The sequence below is a fragment of the Dermacentor andersoni genome, chromosome 6 (assembly GCF_023375885.2).
Source record: "Dermacentor andersoni chromosome 6, qqDerAnde1_hic_scaffold, whole genome shotgun sequence".
Classification (NCBI taxonomy): Eukaryota; Metazoa; Arthropoda; class Arachnida; order Ixodida; family Ixodidae; genus Dermacentor; species Dermacentor andersoni.
Window position 1 is genome coordinate 4302008 of NC_092819.1, and position 16783 is coordinate 4318790.

At 47.4% G+C, this 16783-nt stretch overlaps 1 protein-coding gene across 4 annotated transcripts in view; it reads right to left on the bottom strand.

Moving 5' to 3' along the window:
• Positions 1–16783, bottom strand: part of jar (Myosin heavy chain 95F jaguar) — a 143860-nt gene that overhangs the window by 47323 nt on the left and 79754 nt on the right. For all 4 annotated transcript variants that reach the window (XM_055065755.1, XM_050170300.2, XM_055065756.2 and 1 more), the window contains exons 15-17: positions 16150–16447; positions 4644–4774; positions 679–886 (exon numbers count right to left, since the gene is read on the bottom strand). In XM_055065755.1, the coding sequence (XP_054921730.1) occupies positions 679–886; positions 4644–4774; positions 16150–16447 (637 nt within the window). The remainder of the gene's footprint in view (positions 1–678; positions 887–4643; positions 4775–16149; positions 16448–16783) is intronic.

The window sequence follows — 16783 nt, forward strand, 5'->3', positions numbered from 1 at the left end:
TTTTTTTTTTAGTATTCAAACTTGTTGGAAACAATGTGTAGGGCTTTGTTTTTTAAGTGTGAGGCAGGCACAACGCCTAACGTACCTTGGCGTTACAAGCGTTTGATCGGAGAATGCAGCCTTCTCTCACATGTCCCTCTGAAATCTTTTGAAGCTAAGCAGACTGACATATCTAGCAAACTGGTTACAAAAGTTTGCTAAAAGCTGGATCTTCAAAATGGAAAAAAAAAGAAAAAAGAAAAGAATAAAAGCTCAGTTTTACCAGAAGGAAAAAAGGCTTGATAAGCCAGAAATGTTAAAACAAGAACCCAAAGTTCCCAGACTAGTGACTAACCCTGTGGCATCATTAATTTTGACAACATCTGCTCGGTACAAGGTAACTGCTCATTGATGCATGAGAATTAATACAGTGTATTCTACAGGAATCGGACTCAACCGAGCCAGGTCCGAGAAGTTTTTTTGCATAACACAGCACAAACAAGTCAAAATACTGTAGTTTGATATCCTGACACTACACTGACGTACCAATACAAGGTTCGACCATGTGAAAACTAGGATGGTTTCCTTGTTACCAAGGTTTGTTCGATTTCTTAAGGCAGTGGTAGAATGATGCCTGCTTGCATATTGTTATATGAGCTTGTGAGAAGTATGGGCTAGAAATTGAAATTGCCTGCTCACGTTTGATGACAGCCAGCGCACACCACTGGGCCTTCTTCCACCGTGAAGCAAGCAGCCATTTCTGCACTTTGCGGACGAGCTGGGCGAGGTTCTCTGGGTCAGACTTCATAATTTGGTCAAATTCGGCAAATTTCCCAGGTCGGAAGAACACTTTCGTCAGGCCAAACTTGAAGTCCTTCTCATTTAGACCCAAGGCTTTGAACAAGGCCTAGTGGGAAAGAAGAGAAAGAACAGACAAGACCGAAAGCATGAGTATGTGTTCAATACGAACGGGCTCCTAGACTGTATGACTGTCCTGACACACGAAAAATTTAAAATAGCTATACACCATTCTAATTACTGGTATTTATTATACTAAATTTTCGCATGTCAGTGCTAGTGTGCCGAATTGGGGACCCGTCGACCATGGACATCATGTTGCAGCTCCTATCGAATGTGACCGTAGTACCTTGATTACCTATACTTGATCCCATGGAAATAACTGAGTGAGCTCATAGATCTATGGTTTGTATAGTGCAGATGGAACGACACACAAAGAGAAGGACAAGACAGCACAAAATGTGCTTTGTGTGTGGTCTTGTCCTTTCTTGTGGCCATTCCGTGAGTGCCATACAAATGGAAGATCATGAACCAATAAGCCCAAATTTCCACTATCATAAATCTAGTCGATGAATTTCATAAACGGTGAGCCCAGCTTGTTGTGGACGATTTCTTGATCCAAAAGCAAAGGTTCTTGGTACGGTCGAACCTCGTCATAACGAAGTTGCACCACACATGAAAATATATTTGTTAAATCAAATATTCATTATGATCATACATGCATATATCGGTAACTAAAAGACACAAGGCAAGGTGAAGACAGCATGAGTGTGAATTTCAAACTGAAATCTATTAGAGAAAATAATGAAAAAAAAAAAAAGAAGAGGGACCTAACATGCACATGTGCAGACAAAGGCATCAGGGTGATAACCTTCAATTCAGCTTGAAGTCAGTGCTTGTTCTGTCTTTACCTTGCCTTGCATTTTCATTTTTTTGTGCTGTGTGTAGCAAGTAAGCAGCCTTTACGAACTCGATGCTCCCAAGTTTATTCTACTAGTACAAATGGCTCTTGCTCTAATTTGGCTTGCATAATCTTTTATCAATTTTAAAGCGAAGCTTTGCTTTGTCTCTTCCTCCAACATTCCCACTGCTGGTGGCTGCTGTCATGCTGAATGTGTGGGAAATACTGAATGCAATGTTGTCTCCGTGCTGTTGTTGTAGTACCACTGTGTTTCCTGCTGGCTTCAGTCATGCACAGTTGGCCAGTACTGGACACAGTGCGAACAAACACCAAATATAGCGGGAATCGAGGCAGCCTGCAGCAGCGGATAGTGCATGTAAGTGCGGACACGAGCTTTAAAACCAACACGTCGTCATTTTCTAGCGGTGCGACTATTGCCTCCAAAGGTGGCGTAGAAGAAGAGGGCTCACGTGCGAGTAGCGCAAGAAATAGAACACACTAGTGCGCTCGACCTGAGTGGCCGCGGTGTCAGCTGTTCCCGAGATCCCGCTGCACCATGGCTGGCTGGCCTAAATAAACTGTGGCCATGGCGGCTACCTCTTCACGTCGCCTACCACAAAGACCCAGACGGCCGAGCCCAGCCAAGGCAGCGTCGGTGCACTGACCCTACCAAAGCGACCAAGGCGAGTGAAATGGCCTCACGCAGTCCGGCGGACGACCCGGAGTTGTAGGGTGTCCGGGAATTCTACATCGACATGCCGGACGTCTGGTTTGTCCGGGTGGAAAGCCACTTCCTTCTCAACAAGGTTCCAGGCTCTGGCTGCGTTCCAGCCTCTGGTCGCCACCCCCCGGTCCCACATTCTACGACAACTTGCAGGCAGCCGTCTTTACTCACTACGCCAGCTTGAGCACTTCAGCTGGCACTCCGTCACAACACCTCTCGCCATTTGAACAGTTGCATCATTCCGCGTCTTGACGTCCCACATCGCTTGTGTCCACCCGTGCCGATCGTCAGCATGCGCTGGCCCCAGCATCAGACCTCTACTCGGTTCGTGAGCCTCCTCCTCAGCTTAAAGGAAGCTGCACGACGACTCTTTCCAAGGAATTCACTGGGCCCAACGCAAGCGCTTTCTGCTACCCTATGGCCCGTCGCTCTCCTTCCTTGGACATTCCTGCAAGCTATTCGCTTTCCCTTCAGGGGCACCTCACTCATCACCGATTCAGAGGCTCTGCCACCTGCTCCACCAAGCGCAAATTTTGCTCTCGCAGGCACGGCGATGCCACAAGCACAACCTTTGCGGTGCCTTCACCGACCACCGCAACCCTGATGCTATCGGCATTTGAGATTTCACCGCAAGCAGCAGCAGGCGAGCCTCCTGATGTTCTGTGCTCACACCTCCGCATATGCATAGCCTATCAAAGTTTTGTAGGAGCAGCTCTGCCATCTGGTTTCTTCTGCTCGAGGATCACTTCTACATCCACACGCGTGATCCACACGTGCTATCTCCACGCATGTGCAGAGCTGCCAAATGGTCTACTTTTGGAGCTGCAACTTCTAGAGGCCCAGGCATCTATGAAAACCTGCAGCAGGTAGCGATTTCGCACTACAGCATCACTGTGGCTGCGCCTCGCTCACAACTTACGCTGCCGGTGCTGCCCGATACATCTCTCCCAGATTGTGTGAACCCAACACTACCAACAATGACACCATCTGCACGGTTTAGCTGGACTCCTTTACCTGGACCACTGGATCTTATTTCAATCGCACTTTGCAATAGGAGGGAGCCCTGTAACGGCACCACTATCGCCTCCAAACCCGGCAAAGAAGAAAAAGGCAGGTAGCGCAAGAAATAGAACACGCTAGCACGCTCGACTTGAGTGGCCGTGGCGTCGGTCGCTTTTGAGATCCCGCTGCACCATGGCTGGCCGGCCCGAATAAATCATGGCTACAGCGGTTACCTCTTTGAGCCGCCTCCCACAATTTCATTGCCTTCATGCCAGTGTGGTCATTCCTTCGTTGTCATCTCATTGTAATCCTTCCACCATTTTCACTCTGTTGCTGCAACTGCTGCGACTATTGCTGTGGCCACAACTGTGGCAGTCACACTGTCATGACTGTTACATCATCATTTTGTTACAGAGACACCACTGTCATAATCCGAATGCTGTCACGCCTCATCATTCCACATTTGTCATCCCACTATCATCACGCCGTTGTCATTCCAGCTCTGTCATTCGCATTGTCACACCAGTGTCGACGTACCATCAGCATCAATACAGCATTGGCACCACATTCTCATTATGCAGTCATCATGCTGTCACTGTCGTTTCATTGTCATTTTGTCGCAGATTCTAGTGCTGTCATTTCATAGTCATGGTTGCCTGTTCATCGTATATTCATCTTCACGCCATTGCGGTCATTCTATCGCAGTCATGTGTGGCATGTGCATGGTCGAGCGCTGCGAGTTTATGGTGAACGAGGCGGTTCCCAGTGAAATGTCTCTACTTGCAAATGGTCATTAAGCAGGAACACTGTTCTTCACAAACACCAATTAAAGCTCTGCTTAAACCTGTTCCCATGGCACGTGGGATCCGCAGATTACAAGGAGAGTTATGTGACACAACATTTACGATTCACTGCAGTTTAATACACTGTTCCAAAACATTGTAATTAGGGCTGCTGTTCCCACTGCTGATGTCACAAAAGACAGCCCACGATGTGGCAAATTATGCTTATTTGTAATTATGTCTGCAGATTTACACCAGTTGAACTGCTTTACATGTGACAAAGTACAGAGGCATCTATAAGAACTATCACTCTAATACGGCAAAAAAGTGGCAGCATTTTTGTTTAAGGAGGGGTCAAATGTCTTCTCATTTGCGAGATATCACCTGTAATGTGTTTTTGCTCAGATTGCCAACCATAATCTAAATAATGTTGCTCTGGAGATGTGCCAGTGCATACCTTGCAAAAAAGCCGGGGGTCAAGTCGAGCAAGCTCAGGAGGCAGGTACTGCTTGTACATGTTGTAGAGGTCAGAAAAAGGTGCCCTGGATGGGTAGCCCTGCTGCATCAGCTCAAGGACAGAAGTCATGCCTGCGAGTTGACAGCAAATACCCCCCAAGAAGGTCTCACACCTACACTACACAGTCACACAAGCTAAGGATTTCAATGCACAAGTTGGGTCACAGGGGAACAGAGCAAAAATCTGACAAAGAGAGGCACAAGAAAAAGACAAACACAGCCTGTACTTTCAACAAAATGTTTATTTTGAAAAACACGATAAGCATTATCTAAGCATGGCTTTCTTGTTTACCTGCAGTGATCAGTATAAAAACGTGATTGTCGGCAAAATAAACATTTTGTTGAAAGTAGTGCCATGTCTGCCTTTTTTTTTTTAATGCGATGCACTCTTTGCCTCATTCCTGGCACTTTGTGGTAGGTAGGTTCCAGTCTCACCTTCCTTTAATAATAATAAAACAAGTGCAACTGGTGGTGGAATCGTACTTCTGCCGTAGAGCACAGCAGCCCAGTGCTCTATCCACTAGGCCACAATCGCACGCATACTCCTCTCATTCCAAAGGTAGCCAGCTCTTTGCAACACTCAGTGCACGGACTGCTTTCTCGCCTTCTTTTTCTTTTTTTTGTGACAGCTTGCATTTTGAGGCGCCGTGTTAGACTGCACTATCTCTGGGACTGGCCCACTTTCCTTGTAGCAGTTTAGGTAAGTTCATGATCGCCCAAGTTTCTGTTTTAGCATTTCTTTGCTGGAGTTAAAATGCCATCATCGTTTTAACAAACACCACATGACATAGCCATAGGTATGTAAGGCTGTACAACACATAGTTGCTAATGACATCACAATCTGTTTCTCTTGCGTATGCTTGTCCACTTCCCATGCCATAATCATCATCATCAGCCTGGCTACGCCCACTACAAGGCAAAGGCCTCTCCCATACTTCTACAACTACCCCGGTCATGTGGTAATTGTGGCCATGTTGTCCCTGCAAACTTCTTAATTTCATCGACCCACCTAACTTTCTGCCGCCGCCTGCTACGCTTCCCTTCTCTTGCAATACAGTCTGTAACCCTTAATGACCATCGGTTATCTTCCCTCCTGATTACATGCCCTGCCCATGCCCATTTCTTTTTCTTGATTTCAACTAAGATGCCATTAACTTGCGTTTGTTCCGCACCCAATCTGCTCTCTTCTTATTCTCTTAATGTTACACCGATCATTCTTCTTTCCGTTGCTCGTTGCATCGTCCTCAATTTAAGTAGAACCCTTTTCGTAAGCCTCCAGGTTTCTGCCCTGTAGGTGAGTACTGGTAAGACACAGCTGTTATACACTTTTCTCTTGAGGGATAATGGCAACCTGCTGTTCATGATCCAAGAATGCCTGCCAAACGCACCCCAGGCATTCTACCCATGTAGAACTCAACAAATGTCGCATCATAAGCTCATGTCGAACAGCCGGCATAGGTGTGCCTTTGCTGCCATACGATTGTCTTCTACATGGTAGTCATGCTGCTGTTGTCACATGCACGTACGCTAGAAGGCCGCACACACAGCTACTCAATTCATACAAACCCGTTGGTTCACCTGGTAATGGTTTGTGGAACCCCAAACAATGATGGATAGCCAGGTATCTGCAAACTGCTTCGTACAGCTTCGATTCCCACAGTGCATGGGATCTGCACAATTTTGTGCTTCTCTTTATACCTGTCGAATTTCTGTGCTGCTCCCTTGTAACAATTAACAACCTACAAGCCACCTAATAATGCTCCACAAGTTGGGCACCAGATGAATACTGAATGAAAACAGTGTCATGCTTAGACAACTGGCCATACCACTGGACAAAAACTGCCCACTCTGAATGCATTTGAGTTCTGATCAGAATGCATTGACCTCACTATGGAGGAACAATAATGACATGTGTACATACGCATCCTGTTAAGCAGTAGTTACGACAGACAACAGATTGCAAAACTTACCAGGATCAGTGGCAAGAGCAACACATGGAGGCAGAGCATTCCAGTCAGCTATGGTGCGTGGTATGAAAGAATGTGCGTAGTTAAATGTACGACATGACAAGTGCTGAACTTTAAACAGATGGTCGCGCAGGTCAAAGATGGAAGAGGGCAAACGAAAAAACTCATTATGAAGTGTTGAACGATGATACAGCTTATGAAAAAGCGATAAATGTTCAGCTTTTCAGCGGTGACATAGTTCTTGCAGATCTGTGCGGTTCTGCAACAATTCAATGTTATTTATTAAATATGCTTGATGAGGGTCCCAAATAGCCGAAGCATATTTAATTTTAAGTCTAATTAGTGTAAAGAAGACCCATAATCAGATGTGAGAAGGAGCATGCTTCAAAGTTAAGGTTTAGGAGACCTAATGACCGATAATGCTTAGGTTAATATGGTGGTTCCATGTTAGGTCTGAATGAACGTGAAGACCCAGGTACTTATATGTAGTTACCAATTTGACTGTAGCATTATTTAAGGTATACGCGGTTTTGGTTTGAGACTGACGGTTGTATCGTATCTTGGGCGCCGAGCACCACACGTGTTCCGCGCAAGCGCATTGTATGTCAATACGCATGCACCATGTTCATGCTGTGCAAACAACTTATCTGTTCTTGATAAAAAGACACACCCCTTCCTAAAACCTATATATGTACACATGTTCAATAAATCTGAGTTCTTTCCCCCACTGCCCCGGCCCAGCATGTTCGTCTTCCTAGGTGCTACGATACATGGTGTCAGAAGTGGGATTTGGTGGAATCCAGAGTTAGTGTCTAAGCGGGAAAATACAGTTGCACCAGCTAACTCAGCTTCTATATCTTCTCGTCGCGGCATCATGTAGTGCTCCCTTTTTATGCACTCATTGATTTTACGAGGGTCAATGCAGAGACGAATTTTCCCATTCTTTTTTCTAGCAATCACCAAAGGACTCAACCAGTTAGTAGGCTCGGTGACTTTTGTGATGATTCCGGCGTGCTCCATGCTCTCAAGTTCACCCCGTAATGGTTCTGTCAGGGCCAACGGTACGCGTCGAACTGGTTGAATGACTGGCTCGGCGTTGTCTCGAAGAACCATGTGATACACTTTGTTCACGCAGCCTGTCCCAGTGAAAATGTGACGAAATTCTTTCACGATTTCTTCACAGTCGTCCTGTGATACGCTGTGGACGCGCGGGAGCAGTCCAAGTCGCTCGGTTGCTTGTAGGCCTAGGATTGCACGACCTTTGCGCACCACAAAAAATTCGAGGGTACAGTTCGGCCACCCAGGGTTACTTCCGTTTGGATGGCTCCAAGATGTTTGATCGTGTCTCCACCGTACGAATGTAGCACCACGCTACTTTGCTTCATTTCAGGGCTTGGGCGCATCCTTTTGTATATTCCAACGGGCATCAAAGAGGGCTGCCATCCTTTACACTGAAGAAACAAATCACTGTGCAGCAGGCCGCAAGTTCGATGTTTCTGAACGGGTGGTGCGAGAGTGGCGACTGCAGCGAAGTGAAATTTTCACTTGTGACGGCAAGTGAGGAATTTCCCACGTGCCGAAGTCTGGACGCTTTACGGAGCTGTAGGCTAAGCTTGTGGCGTACGTCACTAAAATGCGTGATCGGTCCCTGCCAGTGAAGTGTGACATGGTCATGAAACAAGCCCGCGTCTTCGCCTTTTAAGGACCTGCTCCGCTGTGAGTACGACGAGTGGCTGGTGGCAGAAGACTGCGAACTTACGCCAACCGGACCTGTCAAAAGAGCCTCCCTGACGGCTACGTGTGGTTGGGTGCATTCGGTGTGGGCTGCTATTCCACAAGATGTCGTGGTGCGGTCGCTTGCCAAATGTGGAATTTTACTGGACGACGACGCACTGCGGGACCGTAGCAGCAATGACAATGGCAGCTTCTGCCACTGTCGGGCCTGAATCGCCCGTGCTGTCTCTTTCCGTGTCATCCTCATCACTGCTGCTATCGACACTTCAGCAACAACAGAGGCAACGACGACGAAAAGTCAAACCTCGTAGCCGACATCTCCTCGCGGTCGCAGCAGCGCCGCCGAGCAACTTCTTCACATTTCAAACGCCACACACCGTAGTCAACAGCAGATCCCTGTCGTGTCCCAGCGCCCACTTCTTCGTGTCACATTCGATAGCATGGACGATGTCTAATTTTTCTTCTATGCTGAGCACCCGGAGTCTTTTTTATCCGAGCTTCGGCATGACACGAGTCCTCGCTAGCATGACGCCACAACGCTCTCTGGCGCGACATCGAAATGATGTTGATGTTGGTGTGGCTTCACGCGCAAATGCACAGGATGCTTACAGGCCATTGTTCAGATCTCTGAGGCTTGTTTTTCTGCCGGGCCGCCCGATGGAGACGACGCACCACCGTGTTTGCGCGATGAAAAGTGGAAATGCTACGTTTTAACTGATGCATACGCAATAAGCTGGAATGGTTTATGCAGATACAAAACACATTATGTTCAATGGCCACTGAGTTGGGGATATGACTTCAAAAATTGGATGATGATGATGTTTGAGGTTTAATGGCGCAAGGGCCAGGCATGGCCAAAGAGCACCATGCTAGTGGTAATGAATATGTCGTGGCCTGATGGGCTCTGTGAATTTAATGTGACATGGCTGTAAAGGGGCCTAAAAGAGTGTGTAAATTGTATAAAATTTACACGTAATAAAATTATGGCAATGATTAATGACATGTACTATGATCACTAAAATGCATTAGAAACGAATGATTCATTATATAAAATATGCGAGATGCTAAAATTGTCTAAGAGCACTACTGCCTCGCCAGAGCCCTTGAAACGCAAGGGCCGAGAGGCATGTGCTATACGGAATAGCTATCACAGCGGCATCCTCTGGAGAGAGGAGACGCTATGAACGTATAGGGCTAATGACATGTAACACAACATCTTTCAGGAAGTCTAGGACTGCGTTAGTGTCAAAGAGCGGTTCTGGGCCAAGTAACATTACAGGATGAAGGGGAATGTGCTGCCGGTATGCTAATGGAAAATGTTTCTTTCTGTCAGATTCGGCTTTCCGACACTCCAGGAGGACATGGAGGACGGTCAGCCTCTCCCCGCATCTCCCACAGGTTGGGGGCTCATTTCCGGAGAGTAAAAAATTGTGGGTGCCAAATGTGTGTCCTATTCTTAGACGGCAGAATTGGACATCTGTTCGGCGTGATTTTGTTGCAGAAGGCCAGAACCCTAATTGTGGCTTTATTACGTGCAGTTTATTATTTGTTTCCAGGTCCCACGAGCGTTGCCAGTAGTTTTGCAGTTTTCTGTGCAAGAAGGGCCTCAGATCTGTGACAGGGACTGCAGCGGTAGGATATACAGCATGCGATGCAATTGATGTGGCCATCTGGTCCGCCAGAACATTGCCTTCAATGCCCCTATGACCCGGCACCCAGCATATAATGACATGCTGGTTACATATATACGTTTTACATAGGACGGAATATAGTTCATTGATTACTAGATTTTTGTGCTTAGAAAATGATATTAAGGCCTTCACAGCACTTAGGGAGTCTGTATATATAACTGATTTCTGGAGTTTTGATTTCTTCATATACTTTACAGCCGACAACAGTGCGTAGGCCTCAGCCGTAAAGATACTAGTTTCCAGGTGTAGTACGTCGGATTCCGAGAAGGATGGACCGACAGCTGCGTAGGACATCCCATCGTGTGACTTCGATGCGTCTGTGTAGAACTCCGTGCAGGAGTACTTGTACTGGAGTTCCAGGAAATGCTTTCAGATTTTGATATCTGGGGCTTCCTTTGTAACTTGTAGGAAAGATATATCACATTGTACCAGTTGCCACTCCCAAGGAGGTAGCAGGTTGGCTGGATGCATTAGGTGAAGCTCGAAGAGTGGGACATGCATTTCTTCACTAAGCTCCCTCACACGCAGTGAGAAAGGTTGTCTTACGGAGGGACGATTGCGAAAGAGTGTAGAATATGTCATATCATTAACGGTATTAAAACACGGATGTTGAGGATTAGAGTGCACTTTCAGAAAATATGTTTGGCTGATGTATGTTCCCTGCAGATGAAGTGACCACTCATTTGATTCTACGTATAAACTTTCAATGGGACTTGTTCTGAAAGCGCCCGTGGCTAAGCGGATTCCTAGATGGTGGACCGGATCTAGCATCTTTAGCGCGCTCGGGGCAGCAGAATGATAGATCACGGCACCATAATCTAATCGTGACCGAATCAGACTCTTATAGAGATTCATTAGGCACGTCCTGTCACTACCCACGTGGTCTGCGATAGAAGTTTCATTAGGTTCATTGTTTTCAGACATTTTTCTTTAATATGTTTAATGTGTGGGATGAAAGTGAGTCTATTGTCAATTATAATACCTAGAAATTTGTGTTCTTTGTTTACAGGTATCTGTTGTCCACACAGTTCTAAGCAAGGATCCGGAACCAGGCCTCTCTTTCTTGTAAACAGAACACAAGAACTCTTGTGAGGATTGATTTTAAATCCATTTTTCTCTGCCCACTGTGACACCTTGTTCAAACCATGCTGTACCTGTCTCTCGCAGACTGTGAGGTTGCAGGACTTGAAACCTATTTGTATATCGTCTACGTAGACGGAATAGAAAATAGCTGGTGGCAAAGATGCACGAAGCGTGTTCATCTTTACAACAAAGAGCATGCAGCTAAGTATGCTACCCTGGGGTACCCCAGTTTCCTGTATAAATGTACGCGACAGTGCAGGACCTATTTTCCCTCGAAATGTACGGTTCTCTAGGTAGCTCTCTATAGTATTTAACATATTGCCGCGGATACCTAGCGCGGAAAGATCGCGCAGGATTCCGTATCGCCAGGTTGTGTCGTACGCTTTTCCATATGCAGAAATACAGATAAGAAAGATTGCTTGTGCATGAAGGCATCGCGAATGCTCGCTTCGATGCGCACAAGATGGTCGGTTGTAGATCGCCCTTCCCGAAAACCACATTGAAATGGGTCAAGCATTTTACCGGACTCTAGGAGATGTATGAGACGGCGATTGGCCATTTTTTCAAATACCTTATAAAGGCAACTTGTCAGGGCTATCGGGCGGTAACTTGCCACTGAGGAAGGATCTTTGCCTTGTTTCAAAACCGGGATCGCAATGGCTTCTTTCCATGCAGTCGGGAGGTATCCCGCAGCCCAAATGGTGTTGAAAATTGTGACTAGTGTAACTTGGGTGTCTTTGTGTAAGTTTTTGATCATTTCATACATGATTCTGTCAGATCCAGGAGCCGAGCTCTTGCATGCGCTCAAGGCAGCTCTCAACTCGGCAATACTAAAAGGACAGTTGTATGGTTCATTCTGTTAACATTTTCTTATGAGTGGCTTACATTCTTCTATTTGTTTATATTTCAGAAAGGATTGCGAGTAATGGTTGGCACTTGACACGCTCTCAAAGTGCTCCCCAAGTGAGTCCGCCTGATCTTGTAGAGTATCGCCTTGTGTGTTTACCAAAGGGAGTGAATATGCTTGTCGCCCTCTTATACTATTGACCCTGTTCCAGGCTTTGGCCTCATCAGTAAACGAGTTGATACGCGATAGAAACTTCTGCCAACTTTCTCGTCTGGCCTGTCGGCGGGTTCACCTGCCTTGGGATTTTACTTTTTTAAAGTTGCTAAGATTCTCCGCAGTGGGAGAAGTGCGTAGCAACCCCCACACCCTGTTCTGTTTTTTACGAGCGATCCTACAATCGTCGTTCCACCACGGGACACGTTTGCAGGCAAAGCCTTTTACTTCTGATATGCATTTAGATGCGACATCTATTACGAAGGCTGTAAAGAACTCGACTGCAGCATCAATTCCTAACGAAGACAGGTCAGCCCATGAGATACTAGTAAGAGATCGAAATTTCTCCCAATCAGCTGTCTCAATCTTCCACCTAGGAGCGTGTGGTGGATATTCGTTTTCTTTAGGTGATCTTAGCAGTATAGGGAAGTGGTCGCTGCCGTAAGGGTTGTCGGTAACTTCCCATTCAAGTTCAGGCAGTACAGATGGGGAGACTATGCTAAGGTCTATGGAAGAATAGGTTCTGTTTGCAAGAGAGTAATATGTGTGTTCCTTTTTATTCAACAGACACGCACCAGAAGAAAAAAGGAACTGTTCGACAAGACGTCCTCGCGCATCTATACGAGGGTCGCCCCACAGGTAGTTATGTGCATTGAAATCGCCAAGAACAACATAGGGTTCTGGCAATTCATCTATAAAGGACTGAAATTCATGTTTGCTTAGTTTATAATGTGGGGGTATATAAAGTGAGCAAATAGTGATAAGTTTGTTTAGCAGAATAACTCGAACCGCCACTGCCTCAAGGGCCGTTCGTAGCTGTAAACGTTGACAGGCTATGCTTTCTTGAATTACAATTGCAACACCGCCCGATGATGCGATAGCATCATCGCGATCTTTGCGAAACTTAACATACGTTCGGAGAAAGTTTGTGTGTTTGGATTTTAAGTGTGTTTCCTGTAAACGCAGCACTTTTGGATTGTGTTTTTGGATAAGCTCTTGCACGTCATCAAGGTTCCTAAGAAGACCTCTGACGTTCCATTGAATAATTTGTGTATTCATATTGAATGTAAATAAGTGCTGTGTGTATGGAAACGGAGGTGATGCCTTAGGTTACAGAGCTCTTTCGAGGCCCTGTAACGGGGGTTCTGCCCTTTCTGGAGCGTTCGAGGGAGCCTCGCCGCTCCTTAGGCGTTTGGTGCACCTTGAGGACAGGTGTAGTGTCCATTGCCTCTTGTGAGGCGCCAGACGCGTGCTCTTGCGAGCGAGAAGTTACCCGAGAGGGTCCCGCCTCGGAGGGCAAGACCCCTGCGCCCACCAGCCCGGAGGTCGATGGGGCTCCCTGAGGAATTTGGCTGCATTGGCTGTTGCCAGCGCTGGAAGGGGCCGGGGAGGTTGGGGCAGCCTCAGCTGCGCCCACCTTCGGGGTCGGTGGCCCCGTCTGCTGGGTTGACAGAGCAGCGCTAGCTGCAACCGCAGCGGGGGCAGATGGCGTAACTGCCGACTCACGGCTTGTGGGTCGGACAGCCGCCGGAGGCCGTTGTGACGCAGCCCCCTGACGCGCCACTTCGGCAAAGCTGGCCTTAGGAAGGTATGCAACCCGCCTGCGTGCTTCTTTGAATGATATGTTTTCTTTTACTTTGATTGTCACAATCTCCTTTTTTCTTTTCCATGACGGGCAGGACCGCGAGTATGCAGCATGCTCGCCATCACAGTTGACACAATGTGGAGTGTTCTGGCATGTTTCGGAGGAATGTTCTATGTCACTGCACTTGGCACATGTCAGCCGGCCTCGACAGTTCTGTGAACTGTGGCCGAACCTCTGGCACTTAAAGCATCTAAGAGGATTGGGCACGTATGGCCTAACACGAAGTTTGATATAACCAGCCTCGATGGACTCGGGGAGGACACTAGAACCAAAAGTGAGTATCAGGTGTTTTGTCTTGATCTCTTTACCATCTCGCCTCATCTTAATTCTTTTAACATTGATAACATTCTGGTCACTGAAGCCCTCCAAGAGTTCAGCCTCAGTGAGCTCGAGCAAGTCATCGTCGGAGACAACACCGCGGCTTGTGTTCATTGTGCGGTGCGGAGTTATAATTATTTGGGTTTCCCCAAATGACACTAGTTTTGGCAATTTCTCATATTGTTTCTTATCGCGGAGCTCCAAGAGCAGATCACCGCTTGCCATCATCGACGCCTTATAACCTGGGCCAAAGACTTCAGTCAGTGACTTGGAAACAAGGAAGGGTGAGATTGTTCTTACTGGTTTATCCGGTTTTGCAGAATGAATGACATGGAAACGCGGGAAGGATTCTTTTTGCCGGCCAAAAAACTGAAAGACTTCATCGGTGCACCCTCTTTTCTGAGGGCGATCAGGCAGTTAAGCGAAGGAATTAGCCATAGAGGAGTGTGTAGTTTTCGGCAATAACGCCACCCACCCACCGTGCAGCCCTACAAGGGGACGCTACAGGAACTGTAAAAACAGGTCCTGCAAACGCCAGCTGTACGTAATTACTATAACCGAATATGAAATAACCTAGGTAGGCTATTCACACAAGGTTAACCCTTGCTGCCTGGAAAAATTGGAAGTAAGCGGAAGCTAGGAGAAGACAGGAAAGATGAAAAGTCAGAGAAAGACGAAGCCTGGAGGGAGAGAGAGACAGGAAAAGGCAACTACCGATTTCCCCCGGGTGGGTCAGTCCGGGGGTGCCGCCGTCTACGTGAAGCAGAGGCCAAAGAGGTGTGTTGCCTCCGCCGGGGAGCCTTAAAGGTCCGAACACCCGGCATCGGCTCAACCCCCAGGATCCCCCTTTTCCCAGACACGACTAAGCCGCGCACAGCTCACGCGGGAGGGTCCAAGCCTCGTGTGCTCGGGTACGTGGTGTCGCAACACACCAAACACCTGCTGACACAGACGCCCCTGCGGGGTAAAAATTGGAGGACGCTTAAGCTTCGTCTTCAAGAGTGGAATGCGACAGCCTTCCCGTCGACCCGCCAAGGGGTGCAAGACAATGCGCTACGGCGCAGCGATCACTTACGAGGCGCCCCGCATCGGACTTCGCACCCACCAATCACGCGGTGAGCGTCAAGCAACGCAGCGTTCGGCGCGGCAACGAAACGTGCGCCTGACCAAGCGGAACGAACCAAAGAATGAACTCGATGTCTCGGAACGTCGTGATTGCCACGGACAACCGGGTGGCGACGCGCCTCGCATTGGTCCCCGCACAGCCCCAATGCGCGCGTGGCACACCACCTGTCGGGGCAGCACCATACATTGCGAAGAGGGGGTCTTCTGTGTTTGCCGTAAAATGGCTCTGCGTGTGCGGAAAGCGCAGAAGAAATGTAGCGGAAACATACTTTGCTACGCGTTTAACTGCGACTTCTGTAATTTACATGCTCATAATTACCGATATACACAGCAGTGTAACTTTCTACGGCACGTTTGCAAGTCAACACCACATTCACTAGAGGCGTTTTTGTCCCACTTTGAACGATCGAACTCATGGCTGAGTGGTTGCGACTCTGCCTCACACTCCGGAGACCCTGGTTCGATTCCCATCTTGCAAGTTGTTTTTATTTATGAATTGCCTTCCGGGATTTTTCGCTCACGGCCAACGCCACCGACACACTTTCCTGCGACACAAGCTCCTTAATGCTGTCACATTAATACTTTTAAAACTAAACTATGGTTTAACGAGGTTTTACTGTACAGACAGGCTCCAGTGTGTGCTATTTGCACTAAGGACTCATTTTAATAAGCACTGGTGCGCTCATTACGTAGACGAATATGCTGTGCAGAAAAATTTTCTAAATTAGGACGATGGCTTATTACCCACAAACACAGCAGCGTCAAAATGTGGCTCAATAGTGTGCATGGCCAGCAACTGCGCTAATAGCAACAAGGCAACGTACCTGAACACTTGATCTGCGAGAGAATCTGGCCGCCCTCAAAACAGTGGTCCACCATGCGCAGGTTGGGCTTGATGCAGCGCACAAAATGGGTGCCCGTCTGCTGCAGCTTGTGCATGAGTGCTTGCAGCTGGCTGCGGAACTTGCTGCCCACGCTGATGAAGCTCAGCTTGCCCTTGGACAGTGAGTGCCTGCTGTCGCCAACGTCAAACAGGCCCCGCAGGAAGGCGTTCTTGGTCTCCTGCACCAGCCCTTCCAGGGATGCATGTAGTGCGTCGTTGTTTTTCTCCACGAACTTGGCCTGCACAAGCGACAAGAGTTAAGCGCTGCACTCACTACAGCAGGTGTGACCAACAAGCTGCCTTGCTGCACAAGACACGTGCTTGTGTGCACAAAACTATGGCATACAAATTCATGCCATATGTTTCAAGATGATCGTGTGGTCTGTGGAAGAGACTCAAATTTTGCACTGCTTTGCAGTTCTATGTTGCATATAGCATGCAAAAAAGTGAAAATGTGCAATTTATAAGGCAAGTTCTGCGGAAAGTGTCTGCTTATGATAGTGTCATGCAAATTATAGGTCACAAATGCATAGTGCTCGCAGCACCAATGTGTGCTTGTGACAAATAGCACAGCA